This window comes from Lithobates pipiens, unplaced genomic scaffold, assembly GCF_037356315.1.
Source record: "Lithobates pipiens isolate NorthernLeopardFrog02 unplaced genomic scaffold, aLitPip1_a1.2 Scaffold_16, whole genome shotgun sequence".
NCBI lineage: Eukaryota > Metazoa > Chordata > Amphibia > Anura > Ranidae > Lithobates > Lithobates pipiens.
The window spans coordinates 239412018-239430548 of NW_027507748.1; the positions used below are offsets into that span (position 1 = coordinate 239412018).

The 18531-nt window shown below is 44.8% G+C and overlaps 1 protein-coding gene across 1 annotated transcript in view; it reads right to left on the reverse strand.

Annotated features, from left to right (window-relative positions):
- The window catches only part of MAPKAPK2 (MAPK activated protein kinase 2), a 95164-nt gene that overhangs the window by 12572 nt on the left and 64061 nt on the right, over window positions 1-18531 (reverse strand). The window contains exons 6-8 of the mRNA XM_077481204.1: window positions 17410-17485; window positions 7271-7395; window positions 394-479 (exon numbers count right to left, since the gene is read on the reverse strand). Coding sequence (XP_077337330.1) covers window positions 394-479; window positions 7271-7395; window positions 17410-17485 — 287 coding nt within the window. The remainder of the gene's footprint in view (window positions 1-393; window positions 480-7270; window positions 7396-17409; window positions 17486-18531) is intronic.

An 18531-nucleotide genomic window follows, 5' to 3' on the forward strand; every position in this document is an offset into this window, starting at 1 on the left:
CTTTTTCAGCATGGCAATTTGCGAGTATGACCCAAGAGACCTGTCTCGCATGCCGTTCAGGCTGAAGGGGGTATCAATCCTAAAAAATCCACCACTGGGAGTACTAATCAGGAGGAAGCCCATCTGGCTCCAAAGATAACTCAATATGAAGGAAGATGTTCATGTGACCGCACATTCATATCATTCCACGCTGCGGTACAAAAAGTGGCAATCTAAGCCTGGTTTCCGACCAGGCCACACCCACAACGTGTTTTGCTCCGCCACATTTTATATTAGGTAATGCACTAGGCCTTTGTGCCCCTTTATTTCTGTAACCTTCAAAGTTTATTGGAATTTTCATTAAAATATTTATTGCCAATTCCTGCTCAATAACTATATATTGTGCCTACATACCATTATCCATGGGTGGTTCATGAATTCTGTGATAGTCATTCTTTGCGTTGGATCGGTCTTTAAAAGGTTTCTAATCAGCTGTTTCACTAAAAGAAAAAAAAAAAAAGAAAAAAAAATTATGACAATCTCAACCCAAAAACAGAAATGTAATCTATTTCAGGCAGCTTACCAGTCCTAGACAAGGTGTCTGCATTTTTCAGCCTCTTACTTTGTCACCTGGTAATCCTGCAAACAAAACACTTCCCGTCCCTACGGTCACTCGTATCTATGGAGGGGGCCCATGGTTGGCACCCAGGCTGGACTATAAACATTTTTGCGCCTTTGTTCATCTGAATTGACTGGGGGGGGGGGGGGTTCATTGGTATACAAAAGAATGATAATAGTTTTTAACCACTGAAGGACTGCCCACCGCATATATACTGTGGCAGGATGGCCCTATTGCACGAAATTACGTACCTGTGCAGGAGTCACTGTGGCACGCACGCCACTGCACAGCAGGGGAGCAGATGAGTGGGTCCGGCGGCCGCGTTGTCCGCCAGTCACTTGTGATCACTCCCCAGAGACACAGAAAGGGGATCTGCCAATATAAACAAAGCAGATCCCAGTTCTGACAGCAGAGTACAGTGAGATCATCTGTTCCTGTGTCAAGTGTCCGATCTGTCCTCCCCAATGTTGCAGTCCCACTAAAAATCGCTGATAACTGCTATTACTAATAAATAAAAAATAAATTGCGTTTTTTTTTGTTTTGTTTTTTAAGCAAAAATATGTAGAAGAATACATATTGGCCTAAACTGATGAAGACTTATTTTTTTTACTTTTTTTGGGATATTATAGCAAAAAGGTAAGTTTTTTTTTTATTGTCTTTTTTTTTTTTTGTTTATAGCACAAATAGGAGGTGAACAAATGCCACCAAAACACAGCTCTATTTGTGGGGAAAAAAAGGACATGAATTTTGTTTGGGTACGTCGCAGTTAAAGTGACGCAGTGCCGTATTACAAAAATGGCCTGGTCATTAAAGGAGGTAAATCCTTCAAGTCCTTAAAGCGGAGTTCCACCCACTTTCACAAGGTGGTCTTAAACTAAAAACCACCCCTAATCTAAACCCCTTGTTTTTCGATATTTTTTCTTACCTACCTTTTTAGAAGTACAAAGTGTACTTCCGTTCTAGCCTGACTGAGGCGAAGTACGTAATTTCCTTTTCTGCAGCGATCCCTCTTCCTTCTCCCCCACTGCCTTCTGGGACCTGTGTCCTAGAAGACAAGGTGGCCATTCACAAAGCGTAGCGCAACTCACGCATGCACAGTAGGAAACCCGCTGTGAAGCTTGAAGGCTCCACTTCCAGTTTCCCTTAGTTGTAATTGCAGCACCTGCACCCGAGCTGAAGGACGAATCAGTCTCAGGGGCTGACACCGTGGGCTCTCTGGACAGGTAAGTGTCCTTATTAAAAGTCAGCAGCTACAGTACTTGTAGCTGCTGACTTAACTGCTTCATAACCACGCTATAGCCAAATTACGGCTACAGCGCGGACCTACTTTGCCCGGGGTATGTCTATCGATGTCCTCCCGTGCCTGGGCATACTCTGATCAGCTAATCTATGAGACTCGGCTGATCACAGATCAGAGCAAGGGGTCGATCCAGAGCCCTTACCACGTGACCAGCTGTCAGCCAAGGACAGCTGATCATGTAATGTAAACAGAGCCGGTAATTGGCTATTTTTTCTCCGTGTGCTGACAGTGTGAGGAGAAAAAAATAAAAACGATCACCAGCAACTGAGCGGGACATTTGTGCCCACCTGTGCCACCTAGCAGTATACAACAGTGTTGCCCATCAGCGCCACCCCATCAGCACATATCAATGAAGGAGAAAAATGACCTGTTTATTTTATAACAAACTACGAAACATGATTTTTTTATTTTTTCAAAATTTTCCATCTTCAAGGTCAAACTACCCCTTGCATCAGCCCCCCCAACTGTTACATTATAGTCTACATCAGGGTCATTAGAATACCATTCAGAGCAGAGACCATGCCCAGCTGCAGGCTCAAATGAAATCTTGCAGCAGGCCACATTTGGCCCCTAGGCTGTAGTTTGGAGACCCCTGCCAGAGAATTAAATCCATGCTGAGCAAAGGAGCAAGCTAGGGACCATATGGGATAAAATAGGGGGAAAAAAAACTTTTTTGCGGAAGGGAGTTTAGCAAGACACGTGGCTAAACATTAAAATTAGAAGAAATGAGGTTTAACCTTAAACTACGTAGATGGTTCTTTACTGTAAGAGCGGCAAGGTGGTGGTCTCAGCAGGGGGCATTGATAGTTTCAAAAAACTATTAGATAAGCACCTGAACACATGGGATATACAATATAAATACTGAATATATAAATCGCACTCATAGGTTGGACTTGTGTCTTTTTTCAATCTCACCTACAATGCATGCAGGCTTGCCTCACTGGCTACTACAGCTGGAGAAAAGATCAGGGAAGACATGTGGTCTGCTTTCAAACACATCTAAGGATTGGTAGAATGCTTATTCTGTATCCAAACCACCTAACCTCCTCATGGCAAAAAGGTAAAAATACAAACAAACCACACATCTTAGGGATCGGCCTAAAGCTGACCACAGATTTAACAGTACCGCCCATCCGTTCAAGCATCAGAGGAGGACTGAACATCCACCTGGTAAAACTTGAAAGTATTGGTAAATTCAATGCATTTAAACCTCACTGTAATACAATAAAAATATTTACTTTGGTCAAAACACATTTATTTTGCCCAAAAAAATATATTTTCTCCCCTTTTTTAATCTTTTGTTTTTGTGTCAAATGACTGCACAGCCTCATCACAGTCCCTTCACCACAATCTACAATATTATGACAAACTAATATGGATATTTTTTTTAGGACTCTTATTTCTCTGTTGAGTTAAATGACTACAGCAAATATTGTATTTATCGGCGTATGACACGCACCTTCATTTTAAGAGGGAAGTTTCAGGGGGGAAAAAAAACACCCTTACATTTTAAATAAAGAACTTTGAAGCAAAATTAGGGTCACAGCTCATCAATGCAGCCTCACCAGTGCCCACCTGCAGCCACTAAAACTGCCCAACAATGCACCCTGCTCAGTGCCCATCTGCAACCATTACATTGCCCAACAATGCCGCTTGTTCAATGCCTATCTGCAGCCTCGCCAGTGTTGGACTACAAAGTGTTGGATTATCCCTGCTGTCTCCGAGGGAAGAAGAGGAGCGAGCGCAGCTGAATTACAGAGCTGGGATCTCCGTCACTCACAGCCACGCCTACTGTCCCTGCTCATATGATAGACAGAACAGGGGCCCAATGTGGGGCCAGGAGGCATGTCTGTACATGACAGAGCGCTGGGTACACAGGAGGTCGCAGCACTATGTAATTCAGTGGCACTCGCTCCTCTTCCCTCAGGGATCGGTGTATAACACGCACACACACGATTCTCTCCCCCCCCCCCCTCCTCCCGGTTTTCAGGGGGAAAAGGTGCACGTTATACGCTGATAAACGCGTGTACTTTGTGTGGTTTAAGCCAATGTAAAATAATGGAGAATGCTTTTTGTATGATGGAAATTGAATAACTGGAATGATTTTATTTAGGTTTATACTTTCTATAAAAAATCTACTGGAAAGAAAAATGTATTCTGTATCCGATATATCTGTACTTGTGGCATTGCTGTAACAAAATATCAAAAACAAAATCAAAAACCTAATCTTTGTATATTGAAAAGATGTAGAAAAAACTCTAAAGACATCTAGTGGTGAATTTTAAAATTGCATTCTCTACCATTTAGGAGAAAGTAAAAAAAAAAAAAAAAAAAAAAAAAAGAGAAGGGATATACCAAAGCATAAAACAGTAAATATCTGCCAAACTACATGTTAAAATTTAGCAAAAATTAAGAAAATCCTTCTAAACCATTCAAACATGTTATTGTGATATCCAGAGTATGTTAACATTGGGAAGGGCATGAGGTTACAGTTAGAAAAGGCTTTAAATAGATATAGGTAACCTTGTTTAAAATAAAAAAATAAAATAAAAAAGAGGAGAAAGCAAAACACTGGGTACAACGAACCATAGGTACCTTCAAATGTGGCACAAAAAATGTGAGTTGTGGTTATTTGATTATAACCAAATAAGATGGTTTTTAATTCTAAGAATCAGGAAAAATGTTTCATTATATCAACTGTAATACAAACACTTGGCTAGATTTCATGAAAAAACCCAGAAATATTACAGAAGTAAGCCCATCGATTTAAAAAAAAATTCAAAATACAATTACATTCTCGGCATGCCGGAAATGATAACAGACATTGGTTGTGCTCGCAACCAAACTGTCAAACCACCCAATGGCTGGTGTCATAATGCATCACATGTGCAGCATCATGGCAGTTGAAGATTAAACCGAGGACAAGATGGCAGCTTCCTTGGCTGAAAAGGCTAGGAGGGTTTGCTTCCACTTTAAAGTGACACTAAACAATATACTTAAGCGGGCCATACATGGATCAAAATTCAGCTGAACCAGGTGAATTTCCATCAATGAATGGGCAGGCTGCTAGTACACAAGTCAATCAATTTCTTTCAATCAGCTTTTTATTATTATACAGGATTCATATATCGCCAACAGTTTGCGCAGCGCTATACAAAATGAAGGCCGACATTACAGTTACAACACAATTTGGTACAAGTGCTTGAGTGTATTCTGACAGCGGGGAAATATCCCCACTGCAAGAATACAATACCTTGAGTGTGTGGCTATGGTAAGCGAGTCATTTTCTTTCGTTCAATCAGCAGGGAAGTTAATGACTTGCTCACTTCGCAAGCTTCCGAGCCCCTCCTTTTACTCATAGCTTGGAACAAGCAGTGCACATTAGTTGCAGACATGAGCACTGCTCTAAGCCATAGTCCGAGTAAGCAAGCAAGGTGGGACCATAGAGAATCAATGCAGCCACCATCTAAACAGAAAGTCAGATTAGAGCAGCAAAAAAAAAAAAAAATACGGAAGGTACTTTTTTGGCCTCTTCTACATGGGAGGCCAGGTGGCAGTAAACATTACATTACAGCTTGAGGGGTCTGTTCGCATGCCACAGTCACAATGATTTGCTTTTTGGCAAAATCTAACAGAACATGTCGAGTTGACAGATGGCACCGCCTGTGAAACTCAGCCACTCAAAAACAATAGGGCCATGCCGCAATAGCGAGCCAAGTGCTTGGCTTGCGGTTATGACGCATTTGTTTTATTATTGTCTTGACGGAGAAAAATAAATAAAACAAAAACACACACACACACACACACACACACACACACACACACCAAAACAGGTATTTGAGAGGCATCACAATTGCCGCCTGAAAGTGGTTGCTTAGCCACACTCTGAAAATGAATCCACTGTGGACCACTTTTCAGAGAATGGGCTAATGTGAACATAGCCTTAGAAGGCAAAAAACACTTAAGAATAAACACAATTCTGACACTAGTCATGTTTCTATACAGGGGATGAAGAGAATATCGCCCTGTATACAGACAGGGAACTTATTTATTGTTGTGGCTGACAGGATATTTAAAGAACAAGGCTACCTTTAGTACAGTTGTCATTTTATTCCCCCCAACACCTCTAGCAAATACTATCTGGTATGATGCTCATTTCCCTTCAACAGAGCTTCTTCCTGTCGGTAAGCCATACAGATGGTGGTCTCTAGCCATCCATGAAGTACAGTTCACCTGTAAGAATGAAGGAAGCCAGGATGTGCACGCACAGCAAGAGGACCCTGCGGATCTTTTGATGCAAGAGCTGTGCAGTTGTCGGCACCCTGTGCTGTGCGCTCGTACAACTGGGGTATTGTGCTGTGTACTAGGGGGTTGGCAGGGACTGGAGGCATTGTACTACTCAGACGAGGAAGTCTGGAGATCCAACACGCCTGCGTTTCAGCCATGTTAACTATACAATGCATACGGACCTCTTTCACATTGTGAGGTCCAACTATCTGATGCGTTTCACAACTGATCATTGGAACCTAGTCACAGCATTCTTCTTCTGTGTGTGAATGGTGGAGGCTATAGTCTCATTCCTAAAGCTGCAATTTACTTTGAAAAGGACTCATGCAATACTATACCCAAAATTATATTTTTGGAAAAAGATAGAGCTCTCTTTTGGTGGTATTAACTACAACTTTTTATTTTTTTGCTGTATAAAAAAGAAAAGGGACAAAAAATAAAAAATAAAAAATACTGTTACCCCTATATTCTGTTTTAAAAACAGAGCAAATAAAGCCATCGACTGAAGCAGAAATCTGTTCTTGAGACAGAAGATTTGGACATTCTGGTAGAACATATGGGAGTAGCTATCAGGAATGGTGGCTGCGTTATGAAAATTTAAAAAGCGGTAGAAGCAGCAGAAACACTCACCTTTCCAATGGTCCCGCCGATGCCGGCATATTCGCCTGTGTGCCGGTTTTCAGGACTCTTCATTGCCCGGTGTGGGATGATGTCCCCTCCTGCACATGTGCAGGTGTTAATCATCCAGGCACACAGGACATTGCATGTCTCTTCTGCAGTAAAAAAAACCTGTCTGCTTGCAGCGAGTTACGGCAGAACTGAGACAGCTTTAAGTTTTCATGAACCACTACCTTACATCATGTAGTGGTTAGTGGATGAAAAAAAAAAAAAAACAACCTGCAGCAGAGAATGCAAGCACTGACACAAAAAAACAGACCCTAAAGATTAAAGCGACAAGCGTAGCTCTGCAAGACAGTCAAGACTGCAAGATTGTATTTTTTTTTTTTATTGAAAAACCAGGAATCAGTTGGAAGATAACCCATTAAAAAAAAAAATTTTTAAAAAAATGGTTAAACATCCCTCACCTTCATCAGACACTTCAGACCACTCTGGGTTAGGAAACTCATACTGTCCCATGCGGATTCTCTTCTTCATTCCTGGAGATATAGCCAGTCCATGGTTGGAATAAAATGGTGGATATCCACAGAGTCTGCGACAAAAGGAAGGGACATTAGTTGTAAACTTTTTAAAGTTAAACTGTCATACAAAAATAATTACTTAGGCCAACCACAGAAGGATCGAAATTCAGCCAGTTCAGCAGGCACAAGCTGCAATTTAATCAATTTTAAGTCATTCCCACTAGAGAGAAGTCAATTCAATGATAAACATCTGTTATGTTGTCAGGCATTTTGGAAAATTCTTGTTCGATCAGTACTGCAGACAATTGGCTGCAGTGCTGATTAGTATATTCCAACAGAGGAGTCCCTACTGTCAGAATACAACAGTGCAGCGGGGAGGATTCCCCCACCCACCCGAATTGTGTGCATATTTTTTATTCATCTATGGCTGAAGAAGCTGCTGGAGATTTGTTATTCCTGTGTACCCGATATAGTCTGCTGAACTTTCCTCCTTTTTCAGCAGAGCACCTTGAAGCAGTGGGATTACTATGGCAGCTGAAATGTATGCTTCTGGCAGTGTTGCTGCTTGATTTCCATGTCCAAGTCTAGTATTTTTCTCCTCTGGATTTGTATATTCTATGGAGCGATTATATACATGGAACACACATTTGCATTCCCTTAGTCTGGAATAGATACCATTGTAGTCCTTGGCAGCTTCTACTTTTATGGCTCAGTCATTGAGCAAGGAGTTCTAATTAGCCAAGAGTTAATCTCTGGCTGTCAATTCAATCTATGCATGTGAAATTCAAAAACAATGCATGTGTGGCTTCCCTCATGCTCAATCTCCATATAATTGACTTTCATCTGCCTGTGGAGAATTTCACATGGTGTCATGCTTATCCATGCTGTACGCAGACATGAACTATTTGTAAAATTTACAGCTTAAAGTCTGGAGATGATAATAGTGCTTATACCATCGTAATCCATGGTTGCTTCAGTTCATCTTCAGTTGCCATTTGCTATTTATTACACATCTGAAATACAAATACAGTGCATTCGCCATTCTCGTTTCATGCTCAAACTCCATATAACTGATTTTCATCTGCCTGTGGAGTATTTTGTATGGTGTATTGTGTATTGCCTATCCAAGTTGCATGATCTATTTGTACACTGCAAAGTTCATGTTAACATGCTTTGCTGTTTTGTCAGCGTCTTGTCTCTGATTGCCTCAGCTCTTTGATGCATGCTGCTGTTCAGGTGTTGGAAGTTTGGTAAGCAATAAAGTCACAAGTTAATTGTACTGTATTTTTACACGTGGCAACAATTAAAGCCGAATTCCAGGTTTGGCTTTTTTTTTTTATTTTAGATCGCTACCAATGCAACTAACGGATCCTGCACTAAACACCACATCTTCTTACTAAAGACACACAGTAGGTCACCCACTTGGCCTGGACACCAGTCAGAGATCAATTTGCATTTTAACAATAAATGCCCAGTGTACTTTGATTGAACATGGTAAAGATCATGGTGTCATTGCCCTGCTTCCAATCAATGAATGCTTTACATTAAGAGAATGCCAAATATTCCTGAATAGAGCTTGTGCTGAGCAAGCAACCTCTGTGCTCACAACGTAGCAGTGTAGCCACTCGGCATTTGACACTGAAGCTAGTGGAGATCACTGTAGAAGCATATTTATTAGCATAGATTACAGCTTCCACAGCGATATCACAGGTATGGCACCATACATGCTTAAATTGATCCAAGCTGAACCATACATAAATTGCCATACCTGGAATTCATCTTTGTGTTTCTTGTACTGTGTGATTCAATAAAGTGAATTTTGATGCCCATCCCTGACATTTTCAGCTCCTTGCTTTTCATACACTGGTCGGTGTGACTAGAATTTATTTTATTTTTTTTAAATCCTTGTGAACGGAAACTGAGGCTTTGAATTCAAAAGGAAGAAGATAAAAAGAGAAAGAAGAAAGAAAAAAGAAAAAGAGCCTGAAAAGGGGTGCATGGCTCTGCCCTTACCAGTTTTTCTAGCACAATGTCAAATAATAAAGAAAAGGCACAATCGCAAAGCGTTCCACCCAAGAGTGATCTGCACAATTGTACAGACATCAGTCTCATGGGAGACTGTTTAGATGCTTGCAAGCCATCACAACTAAAAACACAAGGCTTCAGATATTTTTCAGCTACTCTATGAAACATGGACCTACCTGTAATTACTGTAATTTATGGTGAGACACTGGCTGCCCATCAGTAGAATCTCAAAAGGAAAGGACACCCTCAATTCGTTCACTGATATTCATGTTAAGGTGGGTCACAGGTGGATCAACGAAAGGAATAGACCGATTTACTAATGCCCTTTTAAAAAGGGAAAAGTTCTGATAGTCTCAGATGGGGTCCAGGACCCTTCAAGGTTATCTTTGTGGAGGATCAAGTAGGGAGACTTGCAAGACAAGGCTGCCAACTCATAAACCCTCCTGGCAGGTGTAATGGCCACTAGAAAGACTACTTTCTGAGAGAGTGTCAATAAGGGAATCTCCCTAATGTTTTCAAACTGCGGTTTCTGAAGCACCGAGAGCACCAGATTCAAATCCCATGGAGGTAGCGGTGGTCGATCCAGAGGGGCCACATGTCGAACCTCCTGAATAAATGTACTCGCTAATGAACGAGTCACCAAGGGACGCTGAAAAAAACAGCCAAAGCCGATATCTGCCCCTTGATGGTGCTTAAGCCAAGTTTCTGATCCACTTTTTTTTTTTTGATGCTGCAAAAACAGCAGGATCCTGGAAATCAAGTGCAGATGCCAACCCATCTCCTCATACATGGAGAGGTAGGCCTTCTACATACAATGATAAATCTTCAGAGAGGATGACTTCCGTGCCCTCAACATAGTGAATATTACCGAATCCGACAGACCTCGGCCCCTTAGCACCTGGCTTTCAACAGCCAGGCCGTTAAAGCCAGTGACGGTAAAGCAGGATGAAGTATTGGACCTTGCGACAGAAGGTCCTCTCACATCGGCAGTCGCCACGGAACATCCACCACCATTCGTACTATGTCGGCGTACCACGGACGCCGAAGCCAATCTGGGGAAATCAGAATTACGGGAATCCCCTCGGCCTCCACACTGCGAAGCAGACGTGGTAGAAGTCTAAGTGGGGTAAAAGTATAAATCAGCCGATAATGCCCCCATGGAGCCACCAACGCGTCTGTCCTGGGATCCTTTGACCTGGTCACAAACCTCTGTACCTTCCGATTGAGTCGAGAAGCCAGGAGATCCACATCTGGCGTGCCCCACCTTAGGTAAAGGAGCCGAAATACATCTGGATGTAGCAACCATTCCCCTTGATCCAGCATCTGATGACCTAGGTAGTCCACTTGCCAGTTTTCTACGTTTGGAATGTACACGGCCGACAGAGCCGGCACGCGCCGCTCTGCTAACCGGAGGATGCGAGCATCCTCCAGTGCTGCAGCCAAGCTCCTTGTTCCTCCTTGTCCAATCGGACAACTGCCGTGGTGTTGTCCGACTGGATCCTGACCGGACACCCCTGCAGCCTCTGTGACCATGTGGAGAGGCACCGTCTGATTGGCCAAAGTTCCAGCGACCCTGAGCTGACTGTACACCCCAAACTCCCACCCAACCGGTCAGGCTTGTGTCCGTTGTGATCACCGTCCAATGAAGAGGAAGGAACGAATTCCCAGCCCGAAGAGCCGACTACCTCAGCCACCAGAGCAGGGTGACTAGCTGGCTCACTCAAATTTGACAAACCATGGACAACGGAGATTTGTTCCATTTTGACAGGATCTCCTTTTGCAAGACTCAAATGTGGAATTGAGCATAAGGTACCGCTTTGAAAGTGGCTACCATGAGACCCAGTGAAAAACCAAAAACTTCACCGCAGTTTGAAGAGTCTGCAGCTTGTATGAAGGAAGAAAGACTCTCACCTCCGAGGAGTCCAGAAGATGGCCCGGGTACTCCAGGCGTTGAGTCGGCACCAACACAGACTTCTGAAGGTTCGGTACCCAACCAAACTCCCAATAAGTTTGCGTGGCGTTTGCCACATCCTTCCTTAATTCTGTGGTGGAAGCTGCCCTCAGAAGGAGGTCATCCAGGTAAACCTTGTTGGCTAGCAACTTGGTGAAGACCCTCAGTCCCGACGCCAGGCCAAAAAGGGAGAGCTACAAATTGTTAGTGCTCATTCCCGACCGAAAAATCGCAGAAACTTCTGATGCTTGATGCATATGGGGACATGCAATTATGCATCCTTTATGTCCAGGAATGCCAGAAAGAACCCCCCCCCCCCCAATGGAGGAAACCAGGTAATGCGTTAACATTTTCTCACAGCCTTTTGGCTTGCGAAACCAAGGATGCCTTTGTCCCTCAGCAGGCACCTTGTCGGACTGGGAACGCTTACCTGCCGACCCAGGCAGATTAAAAATCTGCATCAGAACGGAAAAGGAGGGCCCTTGCCTACAGCATGGCTCCTTCCCTTTTCTGGACTGTGGGAGCAACGTACTCTTACCCCCAGTAACATTCTTAATAATGTCATCCAGCGAGGCGCCAAATAGCTTCTCTCCCTGGAAGGGCAAGTCCCCCAGTGCTTTCTTAGATGCCTGATCTGTAGACCAGCATTTCAGCCAAAATCAAGCGACGTAGCACTACTGCTGATACTGAGGCTCTAGAGAGCAAGGGGGCCATATCTAAGGCCGCTTCACAGACATACTTAAAGCGGAAGTAAACCCATCGATCTAACAGTTTGAAAAAACATGGCATGCCGGAAATGTTAACTGTCACACTGGTTGTGCTCTCAACCAAACTGTCAAACCATCCAATGTCTGGTGTCATAACTGATCACATGTGCAGCTTCATGGCAGTTAAAGATTAAAGGGGGGCCAAGATGACAGCTTCCTTGACTGAAAACGATAGGAGGGTTTACTTCCACTTTAAGGCCCTGCACCAACTGGTCCGCCAGCTCCACGCAGACCGGGGAAGCCTGCTGCTTCTCCAACTCACGGTGCAACAATTTAGCCCATTCGGTAAGCGTCTGCGACATCAGGGCCGTGGCTAACACTGGTGCAATGCTGACCCCACCACCGGAAACATGGACCAGGCAACGGCCTCGGCCCTTCTGTTGGCAGGGTCCTTGAAAGCAGGAGTCCCTTTCAGCGGAATCGCAGTTACCTTATTTTACCTGGATACCTGGGGGTCAACAATCGGAGGAGATGTCCATTTCTTCAGGAGACTCTCCTCAAAGGGGTAATGCACTGCCATACGTTTCGGGACTGAAAAGGCCTGCTGCAGTTTTCCCTACTCCTTGTAAATAAACTTATCAAAATAAGTTTGGTAAGGAAACACCTTAGCAGTGCGGGCCAGCTTGTGGGACCCAAAAGGGACCGACACCTGTGCAGATTCCCCCCCCCCCCCCCCCCCCCCCCGTATCCCTCCATGTTTAGGGTATCCCGCACCGCTGTAATAAGTGCTCCAAGCGCCTTTTCCTGCGCTGACCCGGACACAGAGTCATCCTCACTGTCCGAACAATCCTGGTCCGCATCCCGATACATCAGAACAGGGGCCGTCTGTAACAGCAGGGCCAGAGTCTGAATCAGAGCTTTCCCCAGAAGATGGTGGGGGGAGGGGGTGTTTTTTTTTACCCCCCCCCCCCCGTGCGCCCACACGCTGCTTCCACCCTGGCAACAAAGGCCTCCAGGACCGCCGACAAAGCGTCCATAGGCACCGCAGGTGCAGGGGAACCAGTTGCAATAACAGGGATGCTGATCCACACTCGCCTGTCACTACTTAGGGACCTAAAGCAAGTCACAAAAAAAGTCCACCCTCCTAGCTGCCACAGACCGGAGGGGCCCCCCGCAGGACTCAGCACCCTGACCCAGATACTGCGATGTACTGCTGCTGTCCGCTCTCCCCTGTGTCATCCACGAGGCGTCTGTGTGGAAAGTGTGCTGTTCTAGAAAGAAACAAGCACCCAGCGCTAGAGGAAAAACTACCAAAGGCTACTAGAAAATCTCTGCCGGCTGCCACAGCAAAGGGCGTCAAGAAAATGGCCGAACTACTAGAAAATGGCTGAAAGGCAAAAAAAATAAAAAAAAATAAAACTGGCTGTGGCTACAAAAACAAACAATGGCTGCCGAGCATGCGGTGGCCTCCCCACATGTCACACAGCATAAACACCCTGCCATGGCCCAGAAATAGGGAAGAGGATGAGTGGATCCCCAACAACCAGTGCAGCCCCCTGCCAGGACCCAGATCCCCCCCCCCCCCGGAGAACCCCCGGCCAGGTACGTGTACCGCAACCCCACGTGCCCAGTCACACAGAGGCCCATAGCATGGGGAGGAGGGTAGAGACACCGAGAAAGAAAGGGAGAGTGAGAGAACCCCTAGTCGAGCTCCCAGGGAATGCTCAGCTGCTCCATCCTGTCGAGACAGGTGGAACCATATTTACTCCTCCTGCGGGGACTGCTGGATGCATTCCACAGACAGACCCATCACCCGAGCAGTACGGGGTGGCTGCCGGCCACGGCATACTGACAGCAGTAGCCCAGTCATGCGTTTCCCGGAGCATATAGCTCACCGGCCGCCCCTGGATTAGACGGGGCATGACGTGGCCGACCCAGCGCGTAGCTAGGGCCTGCTCACGCTCGATGGCCAGGCTGGGGAGACTACAAGGATCTATATTATCCAGTCTGTCACGCAGCCCGGCTGTTGATTGTAGATCATAGGAATCAAAGATGCAGAAAAAAGGTCTGGTGCTTCTCCTACACTAGGCAGAAGAAAAAACAGAGCTACTGAATGAAGTGGTGTGGGGTTATAACCAGTAGTACCTACCACCCCATGGGCGGTATTGTGCAAGTGTGGCTGTTTTTAACACTTTCTGCCTAGACTTCTCCTAAAGGGGCAATATAATCCTAAGGTCAAGATGAGATGCTGTGTCCGTCAATGAATGAAAGACAAAAGATTTTGTTTTTCGTTTGTTAGTCCATTACTTTCAAGGCTCAGTTCACACTCCTGCAACTTAGGATCCGACTGTGAGACCCAAAGTCACAGGACACGCGAAAACTATGCATCTCTGAGAGCCCTTTCAATTGGCACTATGGAAGTCGCCATTATGTCAGAAAAGGTGTTTAACATACTAATACTCATAACAGATGTTCCATTGCCACACCAAAAGGTTCTTAAAAGGAATCTGAGGTGGGCACTTTGAGGGTGTCTGGAAACTGTCACTGGTTAACCGCTAGCAAAGCTAGAGTTGAGTGGTTGCAGCCAGCATAATTCGTCAACTGCCAGGATTAAAACGGAGGACCTTCCTATCTTTAAAGCTGGCCAAACACTGATCAAAATTTGGCCAGCTTAGTAGCGACCAGCCAAAATTTCGATCTGTGTGTCCCAAACGTCAATGCTGTCAATTTTTTTTTCCAGATCAGAGGCTACAGATGCTGATTGATTTTTTTATTTTTACTCTAAACTGTGTATGGTGAGCTTTAAGCCTCATACACACTGGACGTTTTTATAGCTGCTGTTTTTGGCTAAACTCATCTGTTGGAAGGCAACATGGTTTAATATCAAAAATGCTACTGCAAGACTCATCGTAGAGCTAACTATACTGGCATTTTCATAACGTCCAGTATGTGTGAGGCCCAAGTCTAATGCCGCGTACACACGTAGCCAACTATCCGGCGGACTTAGTCTGACGGACTTCATGCCGGACTGTCCGCCGGACTTTCTGAACGAGCTACTTGTCCACACACGGCACTTTTTCAGCAGACTAATACGGCGTACTAAGTCCGCCGGACTATCGGCCGTACTTTTGAAATGAACGGACTTGTCCACACACGCGGAGGAAAGTCCGCTCATTTTGAGCGCGTCTCCAGGACGCCTCCTTCGCTGGCCTGGTCACGGACTTAAAGGGGAACCCCTACGCCGAAAAATCGGCGTGGGGGGTCTCCCCTAGGTCCACATCAGACCCTTGTCCGAGCACGCTACCTGGCCGGCCAGGAAAGAGGGTGGGGACGAGCGAGCGCCCCCCCCCCCCCCGAGCCGTGCCAGGCCGCGTGCCCTCAACATGGGGGGGTGCTTTGGGGAAGGGGGGCCGCCCAGCCCAAAGCACCTTGTCCCCATGTTGATGAGGACAAGGGCCTCTTTCCGACAACCCTGGCCGTTGGTTGTCGAGGTCTGCGGGCGGGGGACTTATCGGAATCCGGGAGCCCCCTTTAATAAGGAGGCCCGCGGATACCGGCCCCCCACCCTATGTGAATGAGTATGGGGTACAATGTACCCCTACCCATTCACCTGTAAAAGGGTTAAAATAGTTTATTGCACAGCTCCGGGGGTCTTCTCGCCGGACTCCTCCGCTATCTTCTGCTAGCTCTTTTACTAGCGGAGGAGCCCTGCTTTCTTCTTTGCCGCCACCCTCTTCTTCCGACTTCGGGGGTCTTGTCCCCCTCTTCAGTTCTTCTTGCTGGGTCTTCTGTTCTTCTGTTTTCTTCTCTTCAGATGTTGCTTCGTCGATGCCTCCGCTCCCAATGGTAGGGACGCGGCCCGCGGCGCCTTATATAGGGACATCACCGGATGATGTCCCCGCCTATTATGATGTCACAGTCCCAGCATCCTCTGGGACTGACACCATAATGGGCGGGGACACCATCCGGCGATGTCCCTATACAAGTCGCCGCGCGCCGCGTCCCCATCATTGTGAGCAGAGACATCGACGAGGCAACATCTGAAGAGAAGAAAAGAAGAAGAACAGAAGACGGCGACAGAAGACCGGGCCACCGCCAGTAAAAGAGCTAGAAGAAGGCGCGGTTGCCCGGCATGAAGAACCGAAGAGGGGGACAGGACCCCCGAAGAGGGGGACAAGACCCCCGAAGAGGGGGACAAGACCCCCGAAGTCCGAAGAGGGCGGCGGGATGAAGAAGAAAGCCGGGCTCCTCCGCTAGTAAAAGAGCTAGCAGAAGATAGCGGAGGAGTCCGGTGAGAAGACCCCGGAGCTGTGCAATAAACCATTTTAACCCTTGCGTGTTGTGTTTTTTTTTTTTTACTTTTTTTTTTTTACAAATGAATGGGTAGGGGTACATTGTACCCCATACTCATTCAAATAAGGGGGATTCCGATAAGTCCCCCGCCCGCCGACCCCGACAACCAAGGATCAGGGTTGTCGGGAAGAGGCCCTTGTCCTCATCAACATGGGGACAAGGTGCTTTGGGGTGGGGGGGGGGGGGGGGTGCGGCCCCTTGTTTGTAGCTATGCAGTATAATAAAATTTATATATATATATATATATATATATATATATATATATATATATATATATATATATATATATATATATATATATATATATATATATATATATATATAGTAGAGCTGCACTATTAATCGTTAAAAAAAAATCGTGAACTCGATTCAACCCACTTGACAATCTCTATTGCAGAGTTTGCCGATTCCTTCATATAACAAGTGGAGAGACTTATCTGCTCACTCAGCTGTCAAACCAAAACATTGGGCACTCTGCCAAGTTTTTAACATGAAACATTGCATCTAACTCTTCCTTCTTAGATCAAAGGGATAAACTTCTGTGTGTAAAGAAAAAAAATCCAGGCAGTCTGCCAAGTTTTTCACAATGTGTAGATGCAGGAAGTACCACTTAAAGTCTAAATCTTTTTGACACTTGTTTAAGTTGAAATCAATATTTTTTGCTAGAAAATTACTTGGAACCCCCCAACATTTTTTTAGCAGAGACCCTAGGGAATAAAATGTCAATTTCGGCAATATTTGATGTCACACTGTATTTACCCAGCGGTCTTTGAAACGCAATGTTTTTGGGAAAAAATACACTTCACTGAAAAAAAAAAAAAAAAACCAACAGTAAAGTTAGCCCAATTTTTTTGTTTTAATGTGAAAGATGATGTTACGCCACGAGAATCGCAATATATCTTCTAAAACAGAAAAAAAAAGAAATCGTGCAACTCTAATATATAGTAACTAGCATAGGTAGTTTTTAATGACTGTCTTACAAAATATAAATAAATAACATGGTAATATAAACACGCAACAGTAACACTTATATATGTAATAATACTTACAAAATATACATGATGACACCAAGAGACCACATATCACATGACTTGTCATATTTTTCAGGGCCTAAAACTTCAGGTGCTATAAAAGGGAAAATTGGAAGAAAAAAAAAAACACAATGTCAACAAAGCAAGCGATTCTAACACACACACACACACACACACACACACACACACAAATTGCAGCTTGCTTTCATTGCACAGGTACCTAAATGGTTGAAGGTAGTATAAAACCAGAACCCTAGACTAGTGCTGGATCTCTAAGAAAAAAAAAATATATATAAAAGGAAGATAAATAAAAAGGGAAGATAGCCACTGTGCTCACAATCTGGAAGTGCCCTAGAACCCGTTTTTACACCCAAACACCATGCAAACTAGTTTAAAAGCGTAATTTCAAAAAAGACAAGCCACCCCCCCCCCCCCCCCCTCCCTGGTTGCGCTCTGTTGGGTCTGGGTTTTTCTTGCCTCCTCAGTTCCCGAGCTGGATGCTTATTGCTGCCGCCTTTGGGTATTCAGCATCTGGCTGACCTAGCTGTTGGCCAAGTATGGGGCTTTGTGCCTCAGACACCCTAGACCAGTGATGGCGAACCTTGGCACCCCAGATGTTTTGGAACTACATTTCCCATGATGCTCAACTACACTGCAGAGTGCATGAGCATCATGGGAAATGTAGTTCCAAAACATCTGGGGTGCCAAGGTTCGCCATCACTGCCCTAGACTATTTGTCACATTACCATCTTTGTGCAGATACCCATTAGAAAGAGAGATAGAGATATTTTTTTTTACAGATGTACTACATACGCACCTACCCTTGATGACGTGAGCATGGTCTTGCGAAACACGTAGGGTCGGTTTCTATGCCTGTGTATATTGCTACTTACATTTATATGTGTAATGATACCATTTTACACTGTATGCATCAGCCAATTCAAAAATATGCCCTGTGTTTTAGGATGGGGGATAATGCCCACATCCCTGAATCAAACAAGCTATAAAAAGGAAAGTTTTCAAGCTAATAAAGTGTATTTTAGAAATTGCTTATTCCTTTTTTTTGGGGAGCACTTGCCCTACTAAGTCCCATTATATGAAAACTTTCCTTATAGCCTGTATGCATCAGCTGACTGGCTT